The 21,532-nt window shown below is 33.6% G+C and overlaps 1 protein-coding gene across 1 annotated transcript; it reads left to right on the top strand.

The window, feature by feature from the left end:
* Positions 1-2,027: 2,027 nt before the first annotated feature.
* LOC123662930 (probable cytochrome P450 49a1) lies at positions 2,028-21,325 on the top strand. The gene is made up of 12 exons (XM_045597697.1): positions 2,028-2,103; positions 4,626-4,730; positions 12,447-12,612; positions 13,721-13,810; positions 13,931-14,047; positions 14,233-14,309; positions 14,402-14,597; positions 15,675-15,819; positions 16,564-16,727; positions 18,784-18,862; positions 20,167-20,367; positions 21,051-21,325. Exons 1-12 carry the CDS (start codon positions 2,031-2,033, stop codon positions 21,156-21,158), a joined length of 1,521 nt encoding a protein of 506 aa, XP_045453653.1. The 5' UTR covers positions 2,028-2,030; the 3' UTR covers positions 21,159-21,325.
* The last annotated feature ends 207 nt before the right edge of the window (positions 21,326-21,532 follow it).

A 21,532-nucleotide genomic window follows, 5' to 3' on the forward strand; every position in this document is an offset into this window, starting at 1 on the left:
TGCAAAATTTTATAAGTTATTTAAAATACTGGATAAAATGTAAGAAATTGACCCTAAACAACTACAAAATATTGTATACGTGCAAAAAACCTTTTATAAAGGAAGTAAATACAGGCTTAACAAAGGATATAATGTTTACCTAATTACGCGTTGCACACGCACCTAGATTCTATTAATTAGAATTTTTGCCTTTAATAAAATATTTTTTATTCATCCATTCAAGTTTCTAACACTCTTTTTAAAGCTTATGCTGTAAATATTTTTTAACAATAATTAATTGAATTTCATAAATAAATTTTAGTTTTATATTCGTACACGAGTACAGGTCATATATTGGTACAGGTAACAGATACATGTGTGTGAACAAATTTTATTGATTTCCATATGAATATACATAAAAAAAAAACAACGCAGTAGAAGTGAAAATCTTTTGTCGAAACGCTTGAAATGATACAGAATAAATTAAACGAATAAATATTGATTGATTAATTATTAAAATATTGTGATTTCTTGTGACTTAATTAATATTCCATGCCTGTAAGATTTTTTTATATACTTGTATTATATGGTTATTTGTTTCACTCAGTAAATCATTGAACTGATAGTTTTTATATATAATAGAAGTTCAACTTGAAAAAATATATAATTATTAAAAAAAAATTAAATATTACTCATCATACAGTTTTATATTTAGTGCAATATTACGTATCCTTGTATTATTGTTTAACGTACATTTCACTTTCAGTTCAATGTCGATTATCGTTGAAGTTTTAACCTATTTTTAAACCGGTTACATCGAATACGTTAAATGTCTACTACTATATTTTTTATTTTACTTTACAAACTTTGCTTTAACAGCTTTTTTGTTAAGGCAGTTTGTTAAAAGTCAATCAACTTTGTTCAGATATGTTGCAAAAGGAAATATTTTATTTAAAATTTCTCAACCTTGATGTGAAAATCAGACTTATTATCATACTGTTCTCAAGCAGTGTAGGGTTCATGTTGTGAGTAAGGTAGCCAGAGTTCCCTGGGATATACTCTTGGTGTTGCAGGTGTCTATAGGCTACGGTATCCGCTTACCATCAGGTGAATCACACGCATCTTTTTGGCACGTCTATGGTATTAAAAATGGTGTAATGTGAAGATTGTCGTAGCGTTTTATTAACACTTCACTAAGGGACGGGTCTTTAAGTTTTTTTTAAAAGAAAAATTAAAATTAATTGTTGTTTTTAGACGTTTTCTCCGAACTATTACGGTTGAACAGATTTTTTTATATTTTAAATAAAAATCATATATATCGTAATACAATCGTACTAGGTATATTAATTGTGCTGTGTGGCTACGGCACTAAAGAATTTAGCCACCCCCTCTCTTCCCGTGGGTGTCGTAAGAGGCGACTAAGGGATAACAAGGTTCCACAACCACCTTGGAACTTAAGAAGCCGACCGATGGCGGGATAACCATCCAACTGCTGGCTTTGAAATACACAGGCCGAAGACGGGCAGCAGCGTCTTCGGTGCGACAAAGCCAGTACTGCGGTCACCAACCCGCCTGCCCAGCGTGGTGACTATGGGCAAAACACATGAGTTCACGTTATTTGTGGCGTAAACTTGTGGAGGCCTATGTCCAGCAGTGGACTGTATAGGCTGTAATGATGTAATGAAATAAAAATCATATATATCTTAATATAATCGTACTAGGTATATTAATAACTAGTTAACTAAGTAATAGTAAAAATATAATTATATCTCATAAGATACTTTAAAGTGGTTCAAAAAATTAAGATCTAGCTTATAGATAAACAGACACAATTATATAAATCACTTTCTTTCGATAAAATTAATGTTTAATGATACTAAAAGTTACTAGTAAAAGTAAACTAGTCTTTTATCACGGTGGGAATCTTATCTTAGTCCAGAATTTTTAGAATTTTTCTTTGCCACAAAGTTTATCTTTATTGTGATGTGCTTTTATTATTTCCTTTAATTTGTTTAAAGGTGTCAATTAAATTTTCAAAGCTTGTAAGCATAATGAATAAAAGCTTTTTTAAATATATAAAAATGAGTGTCAAGGAGACGATCGTTGAAACGATTGGATCGTTGGGTATAAATAAAAAAATCTTTGTTAAATCTTGCAATATAAAATTGCAAGATCGTGTATCATTGAATATATAATAGTATATTGAATATATTATAGTAGATATAATTAAATGTTTAGATTAGTAATCTATAATCTATCTATAATCTATAATATATATAAAAGCGAAAGGTCACTCACTCATCACGAAATCTCCGAAACTGTAACACCTACAAACTTGAAATTTGGCAGGTAGGCTCCTTATAGGACGTAGACATCCGCTAATAATGGATTTTACGTAACTCGACCCCTAAGGGGGTAAAACGGGTGTTGCAAGTTTGTATGAAAGTCCTATATTTTTGAAGTAAGAGACTTGAAATTTAAAATGCATGCTCTATAGATGATGAGTAGGTGTTCACATAATGTATCTTTAGAAATCAACTCCCTTTTGGGGTTAAAACGGGGCATGGTAGGTTGACTCACTCATCACGAAATCTCCGAAACTATGACACCTACAAACTAGAAATTTGGCAGGTAGGCTCCTTATAGGACGCAGACATCCGCTAAGAACGGATTTTATGAAATTCGACCCCTAAGGGGATCAAACGGGGGTTGGAACTTTGTATAAAACTCCTATGTTTTTGAAGTAAGAGACTTGAAATTTAAAATGTATGCTCTATAGATGGTGAAGAGGTGTCCAAATAATACATCGTAATCTATATATATTAAAGAGAAAGTTCACTAACTCACTCATCACGAGAACTCAAAAACCGCTGGGTGGTTTGTCCATCCAGGTTGGACAAAGATAAAATTTGGCGGGGAGGTAGATTATAGTTAGCAGGTCTGTTCGTTAAAAACGGATGACGTTACGAACGGACACACACGGTCGTCTGTTCCTATAGTAAGCAACTTAATGCTTGTGTTATATATAGCTAACAGCCGACTGGTATAGCTACATTTTTTTTTCGATAAACATACATGTAAATACTACATAATAAATATATATTACAACCAGACTCGGGGTTGGAATCGAACACGCACGCCCCCGGAGCAGAAAACAGGGTCAAAAACACTACAAACTACGCCAACGGGTTACTGTACACAAATTTAAATATAGTCTTTTATGTTATTTTCGGGTTAAATAATAAATAATGTTATTAATATTTTAACATGTCAAATATGTCAATTAAAAAAATGCAGGTCTTATTTTCATCTGGCTTGGTGGTTTTATTTTAACCCTAATTTTCAGACTGTTCTGTCTGCACACCTAATGCATATATGCTCGCTATTAACTTTATATTTCTTAAAGAGTAAGATTTTATAGAGAAATAAGAAATAATTTGTTCATTAAATAATAGTGCAACTGCATTTAACAGCGAGTTGACATGAAGATAACACTGTAAAATAGTTTGGTGCGCAACAGGATGCGATTTCTATCTTAATATTACGCGTACGTACATCATTACAATGTTTTGCAACTTTAATCGTTGTTTCCTATCTGTTTATATATATATAATGTGTATATAACATGTATAGGACATTATATATCATCATTATACATTATTTGATGATGAAACAAGAGAATACAGCACTACACACTTTGAACACAGACTGTTACAGGGTTGTATGCGGAATTGAAAAAAAAATAGTGCACAAATAAACGTACCCGCTCAAGTAAAGCTTATTTTCGATAAAAATATCTAAGAAGCGGTTGGGTTACTTGGCGTTAATCGATTATCAATGTCTCTCCTAATCATTTTAATCCTTGTCATTTGTAGCACCAGAGGAGTTAGACATATTTGGTGACCAAAAGGGAGATACTTATTTGGTTGTGAGAATATGAGAGGAGCTCAGAATGGTGAAAAAAGGCTGCTTTTTGCTTTCGTACAGAATTTATGAAGTGTAGTTTTTGTACGTAATCTCTGTGACAGTGCAGTACCATATACTTTGTATTTTATTTATAGGAAGTTAAAAACTATCAGGAAGGAATGTATAGCATTACACAGTACTATTATTTATTACTAATAATTTTTGCATTTTACTTATTTTGTTTACAGTAATTTACAATGAGACACCGCGTATGCATAGTGAAGTGGCCTCTTCGAAAGTTTGAACGAAGTTTTGGAACATCAAGTTACGTGAAACAAGCGACTGAGAATACAGATATAGGTAAGATCTCAAAAATCAACGAAATAAGTTTTTATGTTACACAACAACAACCACGTGCTCCTAAGAGCACGTGGTTGTAACATAAAGAAAAAAATTATAAAGTGTAAAGTAAGTAAAGTGTAAGAAATATATGGGCCTTATTGTACAACATGTAATTTGTTTCTCTTCTTGAAATTTTACTTTCGCGTTCAATTTATATAAATATGAATGTTTGTTTAGTAAGCTAATGTAGTGTTTTTGATTTAAACTTAATTTTTTACATTTAAGCCAATTTTAGTATCATAATGTGTTCTCCTTTCTTTGTATTACAGGAAATCTGTCTTCTCGACTCCATGCCATTTGTACTCATGGTCAGCGAGCAAGGTCGACGCATGCTGTAGCGTCAGAGCTGGAATCACTGAACCCTGTCAAGTCTTGGAAGGAGGTGCCAGGACCCAAGCCTCTCCCATTGCTAGGAAACACTTGGAGGTTCATACCATATATTGGTAAGTTATATCAGTAAATCTACAAAGAGATGGTTATATGTAGCGAACAATGTTAGTCGTAAATTAAACAAAAGTCGAAGACGCTTATTAGCCTACTGCGGTACCCTAAAAAAGTTATGTGTTACATATGTACGAACATATGGAGAGAACCCTGCTCGTCGGGTGCCCGTATAATATACGTATAATGTATAACTAGCGCTAATATCGTGGTACCCAGCTAAAAGCGCTCAATCGATACTGTTATAACAATTATATAATATATAACTTAAAATTTCAAATGTATGATACAAGTATTTTTGCACTAATTTAGGAATATTATAAACTATGGCTTATTATGTTATTACTTTTAGAAGATCTATCTGATCTGCAACTGTCATCTTATCTGACAACATATCAAATAAAGTTATTTTGGAATTATAAAGCAAATCTGCAAGTGAAACCGCGAATAATGTCTAGTTAATTTTTATTTAGCCTTAAAGCTATTGCATAAAATCCACCAGTTTCTCAAGTCTAATTATTTTTATCTCATTTCAAACAATGCCGAACGTAATTTTGTGATCTTTGAATATTAACCTCGTTGCTTTAAAATTGCTTCTCAGTGGAAATTACGTCACAAAAAGAATCGTAGTATGTTCTCATGTTCCTCAGATGTTTTTGTTGTACTCATATTGAATACGTCTACCAAATTCAATTCTCGTACATAGGTATTAATAATTCTTAATAATTGATTAATTCCTTAATGAGAAGGTGTGAGATATCTCAAAGTCTCCTACTTACTGACCTAATCTACATATTACTATAAAAAATACGTTTAATCGAATGGATTGCCTTCAGGTCCCATCAGTAAGATTAAGAAATTGCTTTAAAACATTGATAAAAGGGAAGAAATCTCTAATATACAAAAATTCTCGTGTCATGGTGTTAAACATTGAACTCCTCCGAAACGGCTCGACCGATTTTAATAAAATTTTGTGGGCAAAACAATTTTGCTAACATCTATTTTTCATACCCCTAAGTTATAAGGGGGGGGGGGGGATTAAGCGGGTTAATAACATATATGGCAAAGAAATGTTTGCGGGGTCAGCTAATGTTTTAATAAATCTCTGTATGTCATGTATGTCTGTCTAAATGCTGTTTTTGCAGTAAAAGCCATAAGTCGTGTAGTTGTAATCTAAAGTATTTTTGCTTGACTGTCGATCAACTATTGAATACTAAGGCCTGTAATGGTAGTGAAATGCACTATTTAGGTCGTCAGATCTGTTTTCTACTCCAGTTGGCTAGATATTTTGCAATTATTCTTGCTATTACTACTCTGATATAAACGATCGTTTCTTTTCCCTTCTAAAACATTGCTGTGTAAGTTAAGGCATGTTTTTGTGGGTGCTTCGAATGTTTCTGGAATTTTATCTATATATAGGTACATAAAATGTTATTTGGCGTGCGACTCGCGTTAGAGTAGTAAGACCACCCTACATTTTTTTTTTTAAATATAAATCTCGGTTTCATTTCAAACAAGTATTTTAGTTTCATTTATTGTCAAAAAAAGATTACAAACATGTTGGAAATAGAAAAGAAAAATAGGTGATAAAATTTACCCTTTTTGGTAATTTTAACGAAACAGTATACGTCAACTTAGCAGTAGGTAATCTACAAACTCACATTTCTTTTCTTTTCACTTTGAAAAGCTACGTTATTCAGAAGTAACACAAACTTCACTTTGTGGCTTAATGAAGAGCGTTGAAGCTAGAGTCGTGGTATCTAAATAATTGTGTGTTTGCTCGCAAACGAAAAAAAAGGCTTTAAATAAAATAAAACGTAAGTAGTCGAAAAAATAATCAATTAAATACGCATTATTAGGGATAACTCCAAAAGTAGCAGATGTCGATCAAATTTAAATGGAACCACTAATTTTGATTATAACAAGCACCAGCTTTAGATTTTAAAGAAAGATCATTAAAATCGTTGTGCCCATTAAAAATTATGAGGTAATTTTATATATAAAATTCTCGTGTGACAATGTTAGTTAATATACTCCTCCGAAACGCCTGGACCGATTTTTATGAAATTTTGTGTGCATATCGGGTAGGTATGAGAATTGGCCAACCTCTATATTTCATACCCCAAAGTTATAAGAGGGGGGCGGGATTAAGATGGTTAATAAGATATATGGCAAAACAACATTTGCGGGGTCAGCTCGTATACTTATAAAATGTAGGGGAATTGAGCACCTAATTCTTTCTTTGAAAAAGAATCGTTATCTATACTACTGTTATGTTGGCATAACGTTGGCATATATTTAAGAATTATTCAGGATAAGTTCAATTAGAAATTAAATTTAATAAATATCACAAATTTTGTATCGAAATTTTGAGAGAATAGTAAATTAGAGAAAGTAGAGTTGTGATTCTACGCGCATAGCGATATCTATACATATAATAAAATGGTAGGAAAGTTAAAACTGTACATTGAATATTTTTTTAAAAGTATACTAGGGGTGTGATCTACAATCGATACCGAAGCCAAAAATATAGTTTTTAGAATTTTTGTGTTTATCTGTATGTATGTCCGGGATAAACTCAAAAAGTACTGCATGGATTTACTTCAAATTTGGCACGAATATTATTAAGAAGTCGGGTCTACATATAGGCTACATATTATCAGGCTATCACTTACGGGGAACGAGCAGTGAACCTTTATTTCTTCAACGCATTCTGTAACAATGTGAAATCTAACGGCGCATATTTGAAAGTTGTGATTATGTTAATACCCATGCTATAAGCTAGCTTCACACTATAAATAAAGACATTCTGTAGTATATTTAGTATCAGCATTGCACCTGTGCGAAGCCGGGGCGGTTCGCTAGTACTACTCATAAAGCGATATACTACGCATATATCACAGGAGTTATCGAGGATATCATAACTCCATACCGAAGAAAGGTATCGATACTAATATAGCATAGTATCGATACCAGAAATACTTGATATAAAAATATCTTGACTAAATAAGAAATATCTAGAAACAAATACTTTTTCTTCCTTTTGTAATAAGTGCAAGTAAAATAGCAAGATGTTTAGTTTCAAATCAAATTCAAACTATTATTAAAACATATTTTTAATTAGCATGACTAGAACCAGTTTATATATATATATATATATATATATATATATATATATATATATATATATATATATATAATCACTCGGCTAATTAACATTTAGGCATTGGACTGCCCTTATTCTCTAAAGAGAATAAGGGCTATTTGAACCAGTTTACTTGAAGAGATGAGTTGATAATTTCAAGAAATAAATATTGAACTTTAAGGCATTTATAACCCGATGGAAAATTGCAACGTTGTACGGAATAACTGAAATCTGTAATATAGATAAAAAACATATGAATAATAATTGTGTTTGCAGGCAAAAGATGAAAAACCGACTTCAATTATATCGACAAGTAATACAACGTAGGTAGACGAAAAAATAGTCAAGTAAATACGCATTATCAAGGATTACTCCAAAAGTTGTAATCAGATCTCGATGAAATTTAAATGTGACCACATGATAAATATCGGCTTTCGATTAAATTAAAAATCATCAAAATCGGTACACCCAGTACACCCAGTAAAAAGCTATGCGGATTTTCGAGAGTTTCCCTCGATTTCTCTGGGATTCTATCATTAGATCCTCCCTTCCTTATCATGGTACCAAACTAGCAACTATCAAAATCGGTTCATAAAAGACGGAGTTATCCCCGAAAATACATAATATATATATATATATATATATATTATGTATGTAGCAAGCAGATCTTATAGATACAATTATTTCATGAGTTCCACTTAGAATTGCAATACTTTACTGTATATATAGTTTATTAAAACACATAAATCACTGTCTTCGTAATTAAGACACATTAATGTAGTCACAATGTATTTAATATAAATACGATATGAAGTGAAGCATGCGCGTCGTTTGGTGTAATCCCTTAATTTCGTATGTGGTCTGAATACGAATCGCCGTTAAAAACATTCACAATGATTATAGACAGTTACAAAATATTAAAATAAGCACAAGGTTGTCGTAACCGTGACATTTTCGTGTGGGAAGTGAATTAATTGTATGTCTTATCGACCGTATGTCTCTAACAGCCGTGGACAGTTGTTTACAATATCCATGAAAAATATTTAATCATGGCCAGTTTAATGAAAAGTAACTTAGGAGAAAAGTTAACAGAACAACGCTGTGTAGTAAAAGTTAGTCGCTATCATGATGACTAGCCCGTTGGCGCAGTTTGTAATGACTCTGCTTTCTGCTCCGAGGGTTGTGGGTTCGATTCCCACCCCGAGTCTAGGTGTAGTATAAATAGTTATTTATATATTTATATATGTATTATTTATAAGTCTGTTTATCGAAAAAAAAATATATGTAGCTATATACCAGTCGGCTGTAACCTATAACACAAGCATTAAGTTGCTTACTTTAGGAACAGACGACCGTGTGTGTATTGTGTAAATATTTATTTATTTATTATTTATTATCATACTCGTAGTTTGTCAAATAATTGTTAAAAACTTTGACTGTTGACAACCGTATGGTAGTGTTGTTCGCCTTAAAACCAGCGGCCACTAGTTTGCTTCTTGCTCGGGAAAAGTATTTTATTGTATCGTATTTCACAAGTATTTTTCTGGTTTTGGTGACTTTCGGATTAACCCATGCATGCCTCGGAGAGCACGATAAGAGGCTTTTGTCTAGCAGTATACTATAATACTTTTTCTATTCGTACAAGTATGTTTTATATCTATATAGCGCGCTAAGCATTTTTTTAGCTTTACAACATAATTAGCTTATATGTATATATACATAATAATTTACAATACCGTTTGCAGTCGAGACACTTGGACCTTGGAGTAGCAGCGCAAAAATTTTTGTTAAATGAGATAACTCCTCGCCTTATTGCCTCCACTGGTGACAAGAGGGCTGGTGCATTTTTTGCCCAGAGAATCGGCATAGCGATTCAACGGGGAAATGCTGCCAGCATTCTTGGCACAATTCCACGCGGACATGATTTATACCAAAACTGTCTGTAAATATTTAGTTCTTAAGTTGTGAATTGTAAATATGTATAATGTTTAAAAAACTATTTTAAATTAAAAAAAAAAATACAATATTGTTTTGTGCACAAATTTACAGTTTATAGCATATATGCTAAATTTCTAACACTATATTATATTTTAGCCAACAAATAGTAGTAACTAAGGTGGTCAACTAAGTTTCAAGACTAAATAATATTTTACGTATATGTGATCGTATAACGGTATAGTTACATTATAGAAAAAGCGTATTATAGCGGGCTTATAGCGGAAATAATATACGCACTTAAATAAATTAAAGTGGTAAGGGGAAATTTACAACATATCAAATTGTCCGTCACTCGAGTATGTATTTCCTTCTCTAGGTAGACTTAACAGACGCCATATTTTTTTCCTACTTTTACGCCAGTCACGGCATTTCAGGTCCACTGTGCAACGTGGTTTCATTTACAAAAAGATGAATTTGACTTTGCAATTAACTTACATACATGACATATATGTCTTAAAATTGAAAATTGAAAAAAAAATCTTGTATATCATATTTTGCGCTATTTCGTACAAATAAGATACTATATCTTACAAATATTTTATTACTATAGATTTTTTATAAACTAACTAGCTGACTCGGCAATCAGGTAAATCTAAGCCGTCTACGCTGTATGATGTCGTATGAGACGAGATCGAAAGCCTTAATTTGATCCAGGAAACAGACCTACACCGGTGTGCGCGTGTCCGTGTAGAGTCCGTGTTTGAGAGACATACATACATGGACATATATCAGCGTACTATTGTTAACATCATTATTTCATGTACCGTAACGGTGTATCAAATTGTTAAATTTGATCGAACAAGAATTAGGCTTTTAAACAAACTATTTAAAAATATGTTTAAAGAGGATATTGTTAGATTCTTATTTTATATTATTATTCTTTCGAAATATTCGTACTTGAAATTTTATGAAAAGCTTATTAAACAGAAAAAAGAACAGATATAGGTACACTACTACATGAGTGATGACAGTACGAGTATAAGATTTAAGAGAAATCTCGCCTCGCTGGTTTTGTGGTTGAGCAGTTAGATCTCTTTAGCTCTTTACTTTCTTACCTACATACCCTAAAACAATAAAAATAATAATTCAGTTATAAAACTGGGACTTGATTACGACTAAAATGTCGCTACATTTATTATTATTATTATTTTTTTATTTAATGCATAACAAACTTAACTAACGCATTGGGTTTCGCTGTAATGTTAGATATAAGTTCATCACAAATTCACAAGGCAGATTTTTATTATAATCCTACAGATTTTTGAATATAAATACCTAGGACATGTGTCACCTACATGTGTTTTGCCCATAGTCACCACGTTGGGCAGGCGGGTTGGTGACCACAGGGCTGGCTGGCTTTGTCGCACCGAAGGCGCTGCTGCCCGTCTTCGGCCTGTGTATTTCAAAGCCAGCAGTTGGATGGTTATCCCGCCATCGGCCGGCTTCATTAGTTCCAAGATAGTAGTGAAACTGTGTAGTTAGTCGTCGTCGGAAGAGAGAGGGAGGCTATATTCTTTGATGCCGTAACCACACAGCATCAATAAAATCTATGGAAAATATAAATAATAATTCTGTCTAATTAATTAAATAATCCAATTTAAAAGTTTATAAGAATATATAATTTTATTGTAAATTTAATAGTTGTAGTTTTTAATTGAAGCGAAACGGGTTCTAATGTCCTATTTTACCCGTGTGTTCTACACGTAACTTATGTGCGGGATAAACTTTATCCACGGCCGATGAAACTGTAAATATTACGTTATATTTGACGTTTGAAAGATATTGATTGGTCTCAATTTCGGAAAGCTGAGACTTTCAAAAATTTTACATTCTCTTTTAGATGGCAAATATCCAAATTAGTTGTGTAATTCTAGATTGTTATCGGTTCAGGTAGTTGTATGCATTCATCAAAATGATAGCGCGATTCAATTTACTTGCAGAGCCATCTAGTTCAGAAGTAACGAAACAGACGTAAAGCCTTTTTACACTGAATTTTGCCTTGTTTATATAGTGTTTTCAGTAAAAATAGCCACTAAAAATTTGTATGTGTGTATGGTTGCGAAATTAACGTGTATTATTAAGATTTTTTAAATATACATATTAATAAATAAACGCTTAAATCAACGCCTTACACTCAACGGCAAGTAGGAATTTTTTCTGTGTCGGGTCTCCGGAAACACACACAATACATAAGCACAAACGCTCAGACCACGACAAATATTTATAAGGCCAATACAAATGTCTGTTGTGAGCGGGGATCGAAACCGCGACACAGCCAGTGTTGTGACCGCTGCGCCAATGCGTCGTGAAGTCATTCTTGATTATTTGCAATAATCAAATTAAAGATTTACAAGTAAATATAAATTAAATAATTAAGTACAGTAGATTATGGTTAGAAGTTATTATTACCTACCTTTGTTTAAGGTCAAAGGGAAAAATATTCCTTTTATCTTTTGGTGTCTGCTAACGTCCATAATCGTCGCTACCTTTAGTACTAGATTGTCACTATAAAATCTTCCTAGTATGTCTTGTTCGTACACATTGATTACATGTACCAGTCTATATTTTATTTCAGGTGGCTATTCCGTAGAGCACGTTGATCAAGTATGCCTATCTCTACGACAGAAGTATGGCAAGTGTGTCAAAATGGCTGGACTTTTAGGAAGACCAGACATGCTCTTCGTATTCGATGCTGGGGAAGTTGAAAGAGTTTTCAGAGGAGAAGATGCTGCTCCACATAGGTAAACATACAACTAACAGTATCAGAGATTTTATCATCATCATAATTATATATTAATACGCTAAGGTTAAATGATGTTTGCTTCCCTTTTTAGAAAAAAAAACGTCACTATTACTGTACATAAATAAATTATACATATAATTATAATTATACATCAACAACTAAAAAATTTATTATTGCTTTTGTTTTTGTAAATTAATTAATTATTAAAATGATATAATAATATTTAGATACTCGTACACATTGAGACACAATACAGCAATACTGCCATCTAACGGCTTTAATTTTGAAACGACGTCAACATGATTGTCGGTCCCTAAATTTTTTGTTCAATTTCAAATCAACTCAAGGATGTCAACTTATTTAGTGCGAATTATTCGGACTGGTATAGCTAGTAAGAGTTTATTAGTTGTACGGTTATATTGATAAAAAGTTTAGGACGTTTTTGAGTTATTGCTAATAAATATTTGTTACGTTAATGAGCCTTTGTTTGAGTGAGTACGTGAGGCTATTATTAAGCTATAAGTAAATGTGGTAAATCTTGTTTTTACAAATTTTATTTAAACACGAATTACACACCGATGAAATATGAATATTTTTCGGTCTTACCAACACAATAATAAAAAAATATGAGCTATTTATTTAATTAAAAAATCATTAGAGTAATTAGAAAAAAAGGAAAAAAAAAAACAATCGACCTGGTGACATTTAAATTTGAACTGGGGCGTTCTCGTTTTGGGACCGCCCGATTTCCCACCTAAGCTATTATAACTTTATTGTCAGAGGCGAAATTTGCCTTGATATTCTTATAATATTGTAGCAGTTTTTCATGCCTGAAAACACAGATAAAACGACATTTTCTAAAAATGACTCCTAATCAGATCGATTTATAACCCTAAACACAACCTATGCACACCCCTATGCATAATAAAATTCAAGGAAATCGTTGGAGTCGTTTCCGATATTCAGGCTATATATTATATTAAATATACAAGAATTGCTCGTTAAAATATATATATGAAAAGCAAATACGAATAAGGCAAACAAATACTACTACAAATTGTTTCTATAAACGTGCAAATAATTGAATGAGTCCTAATGCTTTTCAGACCTTCGATGCCTTCACTGAATTACTACAAACACACGTTACGGAAGGATTTCTTTAGAGAAGAGAAAGACTGTGCAGGAGTTATAGCGGTGTAAGTGTGTTGTAATCTTTGTAAGTGAGACGAATAAAATAAACAGACCAAAATATGGTTAATGCTAATTACTTTTTATATTTTTAGCCACTCTGACTATTTGCTAATTTACTTTTACAGGCACGGCGATTCTTGGGCAGCATTCAGAACAAAAGTATCCCGTGTCGCATTAAGCACTGGTGCTGCTGCTCAGTATACAGAACAGGTTGGAGAAGTGGCTGACGCCTTTGTTAATAGGTAATTGTTCTACATTTTATACAAACATTTTTGTTCTGAATGATCTAACAACAATCGTCATAAATCTTGTCGAAGAATATTTATTTTAATTTTATGTGTATATTTATTTTTCATACGAAGAAATTAATAAAAGATTAAATATATAAGTTTTATACCTGTAATATTATTACCTTTTTCATTTATAGAGTACGAGAAATAAGAAATAGTCAATCAGAAACGCCTGATGATTTCTTAAATGAAGTTCACAAATGGTCTCTAGAATGTAAGTTAATATAAATTAAATGCAGTCTTCCGATGGCAATTTTAGCTTTCTGTTGTAATAAGTCGTTGCTAATAAAACTGTTGTATTTTTAGCTTTAGGATTAATAGCATTGGATACAAGATTAGGATGTTTTGAATCAAGTGAAGGTTCAGAAAGTCAACGTTTAATAGACGCTGTTAACACATTCTTTCTTTGTGTGGGTGAATTGGAGTTACGAGCACCGTGGTGGAGAATATATCCTACAGCAATGTTTAAGAAATATGTAGCTGCTCTGGATACAATATTGAGGTGAATGATTATTGATTTTGATTTTGGTAGTGTTAAACCTTGAGCTAAGTTATTCGATTTGTTACATCGATTGTATGCTAACATAATAAAACATAATTAATTTAAATACATTTAAATGTTGAGCACTGAGAAAATATCACATGACATTTTTACGCTGTGTCACGGATTTCTTTATAAGTTGCGTATACCTCAGAAATTCTTTCTTTAGTGATACAAAAAAATTTACACAATAAATAACGCTATAATCTTATACATAAAAGTTCTCATGTCACAATGTTAGTTACCATACTACTCCGGAAACGGTTGGATCGATTTTTATGAAATTTTGTGTACATATCGGGTAGGTATGAGAATCGGCCAACATTTATTTTTCATATCCCTAAGTTATAGGGGGAGGGGGATTAAGGAAGTTAATAACATATATGGCAAAACAACGTTTGCGGGGTCCGCTAGTTATTATGTATATTCGTTTCATCTTTAGGGATTGCTTTCTCAAAGCTTATTATAAAGTCTAATTAAAACTACAGGTTTTGGTTTAACATATCATACTATAGGCAATAAACTTTTATTTGACATGACGTATACAATTTAACAACCGTAGTTTGTTACATAACAAAATAAATTATAGTCAAGTACAAGTAAGTAATCAGAAATTTTCAGGTCAATCGGTTAATTTACCTGTCAATGGGCAATGCTTGCCCTATACACTTTCAAAGACTAACACTTGTAGAAACAGTAGCTCAAACCTGATTTTATCATATTCGTTTATTTCTGACTGGTTAGCTCTAAGTTATTTGACTACAAGAAGTTCTGTATTGACATATATCAGCCTTTTTATGTGGGGAAAATCCACCAAAGATACCTTCCAGCGCGGGGGCGCCAGAGGGTTATGTCAGATTCCTACTGACTAAAAAACCACCACGTGAGAGCAGTCGTCCGCCTGGGTGGGGCGAGATGGGGTCGCGCTAGCATTCGCCACCTCGCCCCGGCGACATATATCAGCCTAGCTTAAGCTGTTTGCATATAACAAAAACTTACTTTTTCCATAACTATTTAATAATATTGATAATTTCACAGTGTAACTCTCTCACATGTAGAGCGAGCATTGCAAGAATGTAAAAATAGTGGCAGCAAATCTCTCTTACAAGATTTAGTTACTGCTGCTGGTCCGAGGGTAGCTGCTGTGGCTGCACTGGATATGTTTCTTGTGGGAATAGATACGGTAAAAAATTAAAGTAATAAGTGTTTGAAGAAAATTATAAAAACTTTTTAACAAAAAATTAAACTGTCGAAAAAACTGAAAAGCAAAAGATAATAAACCTTTTTTATTTAACTTTAATAACTAACTTCTTAAAGTAATGAAACTATATCTAAGTATATATTTTTTTAAATAGTTGAGTTTTTAATTAATTTTAATAACTAAGTTCTTAAACTAATGTAACTAACTAATTTTTTACTAAGTAATTTTGAGTCGGCGTTATTTCATATTTTTTTGCGGCTATAATTCTCTAATTACTACATGCTTAATTTTTGATTTCTTTTAAAATATCTACCTACCTTAATTAAGCTATTAACTTTAAGCTATTACTTTTTAACCATTATTTGTTGTATAATATAAATACTCAAAAAACAGGCTTTATATAACAACATGGATAGGCCTACAATAAAAAAAGAATTATCAAAATAGGACTACTCTATAAAAAAGTAAGCGTGGTCATAGCTCACAATCAGTGATCAAACAATCAATCATCCCCTCTTTTCCTACCCTTAGGGTTGGATTTTTATTTTCAAATGTATATGGGACCAACTTCGGGGTATACTATTTTCAATTAAAAAAGAATTATCAAAATCTGACTACTCTGTAAAAAGTAATGCGTGGTCATAGATTAAAAAAAAAAATAAAAAAAAAAAAAAAAATATTTAATAAAAATAATTATTATTATTATAAACTATTTTTCTATTACAGACGTCAAATGCAGTAGCGTCAACACTGTATCAACTATCAAAACGACCGGAAGTCCAAGAAAAACTTTATGAAGAAGTAACTGGTGTTTTACAAGGCCGTCCATTAAAAGCTGGCGATATCTCTCAAATGCCATACTTAAAGGCTTGTATAAAGGAAGTTTTAAGGTAATATATAAATCGAATAAGGAATTATTATTAAGGAATTATGTTTTTTTTTGTGCTGTGTGGTTACGGCACTAAAGAATTTAGCCACCCCATCTCTTCCCGTGGGTGTCGTAAGAGGCGACTAAGGGATAGCACAGTTCCACTACCACCTTGGAACTTAAAAGGCCGACCGATGGCGGGATAGCCATCCAACTGCTGGCTTTTTAAATGCACAGACCGAGGACGGGCAGCAGCGTCTTCGGTGCGACAAAGTCAGCCCTGCGGTCACCAACCCGCCTGCCCAGCGTGGTGACTATGGGCAAAAACCCCCATGAGTTCGAACCTAAAAATAAGGCCCTCAGTTCCCGGCAGCCCCACTATTCCCGGCTACGGCAGCGGCCGTGGTAACGGTGGGGTAGAGGGTGCTAAGAATCACCGGGGTACGGGAGGCTGCCATAGAAAAATATTCCTGGCTACGTATAATGGACGCACGCTACGGTTGGACCATCACCTCACCGAACTTGAGGTAGAACTTAGTCACATTAAGTGGAGCATACTGGGGTTGTCTGAAGTCCGAAGAGAGGGAGAGGACACGATGATCCTGGACTCCGGGCACTTGTTCTACTTCCGTTAAGGTGATGGGCTTTCCCAAGGTGGCGTCGGTTTTCTGGTTCACAAGACTCTCACTAACAACGTTGTGGAAGTCAGTAGTGTGTCGACCCGGGTAGCGTACCTTGTACTTAAGCTCACCGACAGGTACTCCCTGAAAGTGATACAGGTATATGCGCCGACCTCGGCACACTCTGACGATGAAGTCGAAGCCTTGTATGAAGATATTACAAGGGCCATACATGGCACTACTTCGACCTTCTACAGCGTTGTTATGGGAGACTTCAACGCTAAAGTGGGAGTACAAGGCCGCGACGGATCGAGCATCGGACCACACGGATTGGGGCACAGGAATCACAGGGGGCAGACGCTTGTCAACTTCCTCGAATCGGAGGGGCTCTTCTTGATGAACTCATTTTTTGAGAAGAAGCCCCAAAGGAGGTGGACATGGCAAAGCCCCGATACTGTGACGAGGAACGAGATAGATTTCATAATAGCGGATAAAAGGCATATATTCAGAGATGTCTCAGTGGTTAACAGGTTTAACACCGGCAGCGACCACCGGCTAGTACGGGGCACTCTGAATATATGTCTCCGAAAGGAGCGGACCCGCTTGATGAAATCTACTCTCCGACCTACGCTGCCCCAAATACTATGTGGCTCCGAGCAGTTTCAGTTGGAACTCCAAAACCGATTCGATTCGCTGGAAACTACTAGCGACGTGGACGAGATAACCGACAACGTGGTGAAGACGGTGTGTACACTGGGTCGCAGGCACTTTCCACCAACAAAGCCAACGAAGCAGTCCAAACTTTCTCCCGAAGCCTTGGATCTGATGCGGCAGAGGCGCGAGTTGCCGGCTGCTTCGCCAGAACAGAGGGCTCTTTCCAAGAGGGTACGGAAAATTATTCGCCGAGACCTCCGCTGCTCAAATACGAGAGAGGTTGCTACTCTGATTGAGCAGAATAGGGGGTCCAAAGTTTTCCAAAGACCATTGGGGAGAAGCCTTCTTGCGAAGCTTAAAACAGCAGATGGCAGAACCGTCTGCTCTCGCCCTCAGGTCCGAGAAGAGGTTGAGAATTTTTATGCACAGCTGTACTCGTCGAGCGCACGCAAGCCTGCGACTTGGGACACCGAAGATCCACGGGCACCATTGTTGCGCCATTATTCGGAGTGTATCCCGGACTTCGAAGAGGATGAGATTGGTGCAGCGCTCGGGCAGCTTAAAAACGGAAGGGCCCCGGGGGATGATTTAAATATTTTTTGAAGTTATACTTCTTTTGGCGCAATAGGGAAAAATTATGAGAGTAAATTTTTACGATGCGCGCGCACACCACCACGAAAAAAATCCGACACCCTGAAGTTAGCTAGTAACGAAGAAGAAATTAGCAACGTGAAGTTAGCTAGTCAATGGAGTATAACTTCTTACGTGCGTACATAAGTACACAAACACTTTTTTTTTTTGTAGAATGTACCCAGTGGTGATTGGAAACGGTCGGCAACTAACCAAGGATACAGTTATATGTGGATACAATATACCCAAAGGGGTAAGATATTTCCTTAAGATTTCAAAATAGGAAAACAAAATTAATTATAATTTTGCCCTCAGCTCCAATATTTTTACTGTGATATTGAATTTAGCATTAGTCAGTACAGGGTAAAGGCGGGCTTGATGCTAAAAGCATTCCCTACCAATCAACCTTAGAACGTACAAGAGCGGTAGGCTTACTCTTGACTTCAATCCCAATCTCACAAAAACACGAATTCAATACAGTTCCAGTTCCAATCTGTAATATTTTGGTATTCTTGACAAAATCGAGCTTTCAATTGAATTGAAATTGGAATCGAATTGACGATCGGTTTCCGGTGTAGCCATTATAATAAAAAATAATAAGAAAATAAAATTTAACTCATGAAATTTTATGTTTTTTAAATTATAATGTGTCTCCAATAATAAATTATTATCTATTATATTGTAATTCCTTAAATTAAACCTAAAACAGATTTTTTTAAGCATAAAAAGATATATATACATTCTGGCATAATGTGTGTTGTTGTTAAAAAAAAGCTCACGACTGGCGCAATTTTGAGACTTCTAATTTTCAAATTATCTCAATTATGTATTTTCTTAATTTATATTTATAATTAACTTATCTTCTTTCTTTATTTACTTCTGTAATAATTTCTACAATTTTACCAGTGTTAAGATTAAATTAGTGAATACAAAAGTTTATTAATATAGTTAAAACAAAAGATATTAGAGACTTAAATACTCTAATTTTTATTTAAATATTAGACACATAAATACTGTGATTTATATTTAAAAATTGCTACCTTGGGTTAAAAGAGGATAAAAAGCTAATTGTTAAGACAGTATTTAGTTCTATTTTAATAAATACTGTGATTGTGATATTGTTGATAATATAAAAATATACATAGTTAATATGTTAAAAATAAGCGCCAGCCGGGCCATTACTTAATAAAAAACACTTTAAGATACACAATCGAACACTAAAAAGTTAACTTTATTGAAACGAGTAAATTCGATCTCAAACACGATTTCCAAGTCGATAGTCAACGTCAAAATATTATCAAGAGTGCAAAAAATGTATAAGATCGAGAAATCCCAATTTATATTAGTTACATAAAATTCCACTGTAATTGAAGCAAATCGTGCGCTAGTGTAGTGTTCAAGAGTACCGATTGAAAGTTCTCGATCCCAATCCTAAATTTCAAATAGGATTGAGTTTCAAGAGTAAGCCTGCGGATGGTTGTAGATGTGCAGAATTGGATATTACTGTTGTTATATGTTACAAGTTCCCATATGTAATGTGTTATAATTTTCTCGCAGACTCAAGTAATATTCCAACATTACGTGATGGGAAATAGTGATGAATATTTTTCCGATGCTTCGGAATTTCGTCCTGAACGGTGGTTGAATCGTTCCCCATACAAGCATCATGCATTCGCGTCCCTACCATTCGGATTCGGCAAACGAATGTGTCTTGGACGGAGATTTGCGGAATTGGAAATGCATATTATAATTTGTAAGGTAAACTATTCTTTGAGTGATACTAATTTTTAATGTTATTATTATAATTCCGTGTTGATGCATGCAACCTAAAAAAAAATTCAAACTATAGCGCCTATGAAATATTACAGCAATAACACTAAACAATTTTTTAGTCACAAGAAAAGCTTAAGCTAAAATGAATGAGCGCAAACATACAAACAAAGGTTTTTTTGCTTTATTTATTTATTCACACTTTCGCACACCAATATAAAGTTTTAACAATTTGACAAACGATATATGAAAATACAACTTGCATCAGTTGCAACAGGCGGCTTTATCGCTAAATCAGCGATCTATTTCAGACAACTTTTAGGCAGAGGACTAACATAGTGAGTGTGTAACGGGACGCCACAATTTTATGTAACATTAATATATACACACAAGCAAACATACACATATACTTATGACACATGACACACATACATATAACACATGCTTTCAATAAAAAGCTTTCAATAAAAGCATGCTTTAAATAAATTTCTAACTATAAGTAAATAAACCTTTTATATAATACTAAGTAAATGGTTAATTTTAATATATTACATATACTAAATAAATAATTAATTTATCGTTGACATTGACACAGTAAGAATTTTAATATAAGTTAATTAATATTAATTAATTTTACTTGAAAAAAACTAAAATTATTGTTAATTCTACAGATGGTGAATGCCTTCAAGATGGAGTATCACCACGAACCTCTCGAATACCACGTCCATCCAATGTATACACCGAATGGACCTATTAGGATAAAACTTATCGACCGGTGAAATATTTTTTCAAACAAAAAAATTATTTCTACAATTTTTTCTAATTCCTTTTGTTATACAATACTTACTTTAAGTAGGTCTTATTGTAAATATGAAATCATTATGTATAATGTGCTACATTATATAATAATGTAACAATACTTTCCTAATAAAATATTTTACTATTATACGTAGTTTTTTTTTCGTTTTTTTTTTCATTTTACAATACAAACTGTCCTTGAGGTTCCAAAAAGAAGCACGTTATGCTGTCGTTCGTTCCCGGCTGTCATTATACACCCATGTATGATTGTTATCAATCGTTACCCATAGTTCCTATTTAAAGTTTATATTAAAAATAAAATAATACATAAAGCTTATTGCTCGGTGCAGGATTA

This window comes from Melitaea cinxia, chromosome 19, assembly GCF_905220565.1.
Source record: "Melitaea cinxia chromosome 19, ilMelCinx1.1, whole genome shotgun sequence".
Taxonomy (NCBI): domain Eukaryota; kingdom Metazoa; phylum Arthropoda; class Insecta; order Lepidoptera; family Nymphalidae; genus Melitaea; species Melitaea cinxia.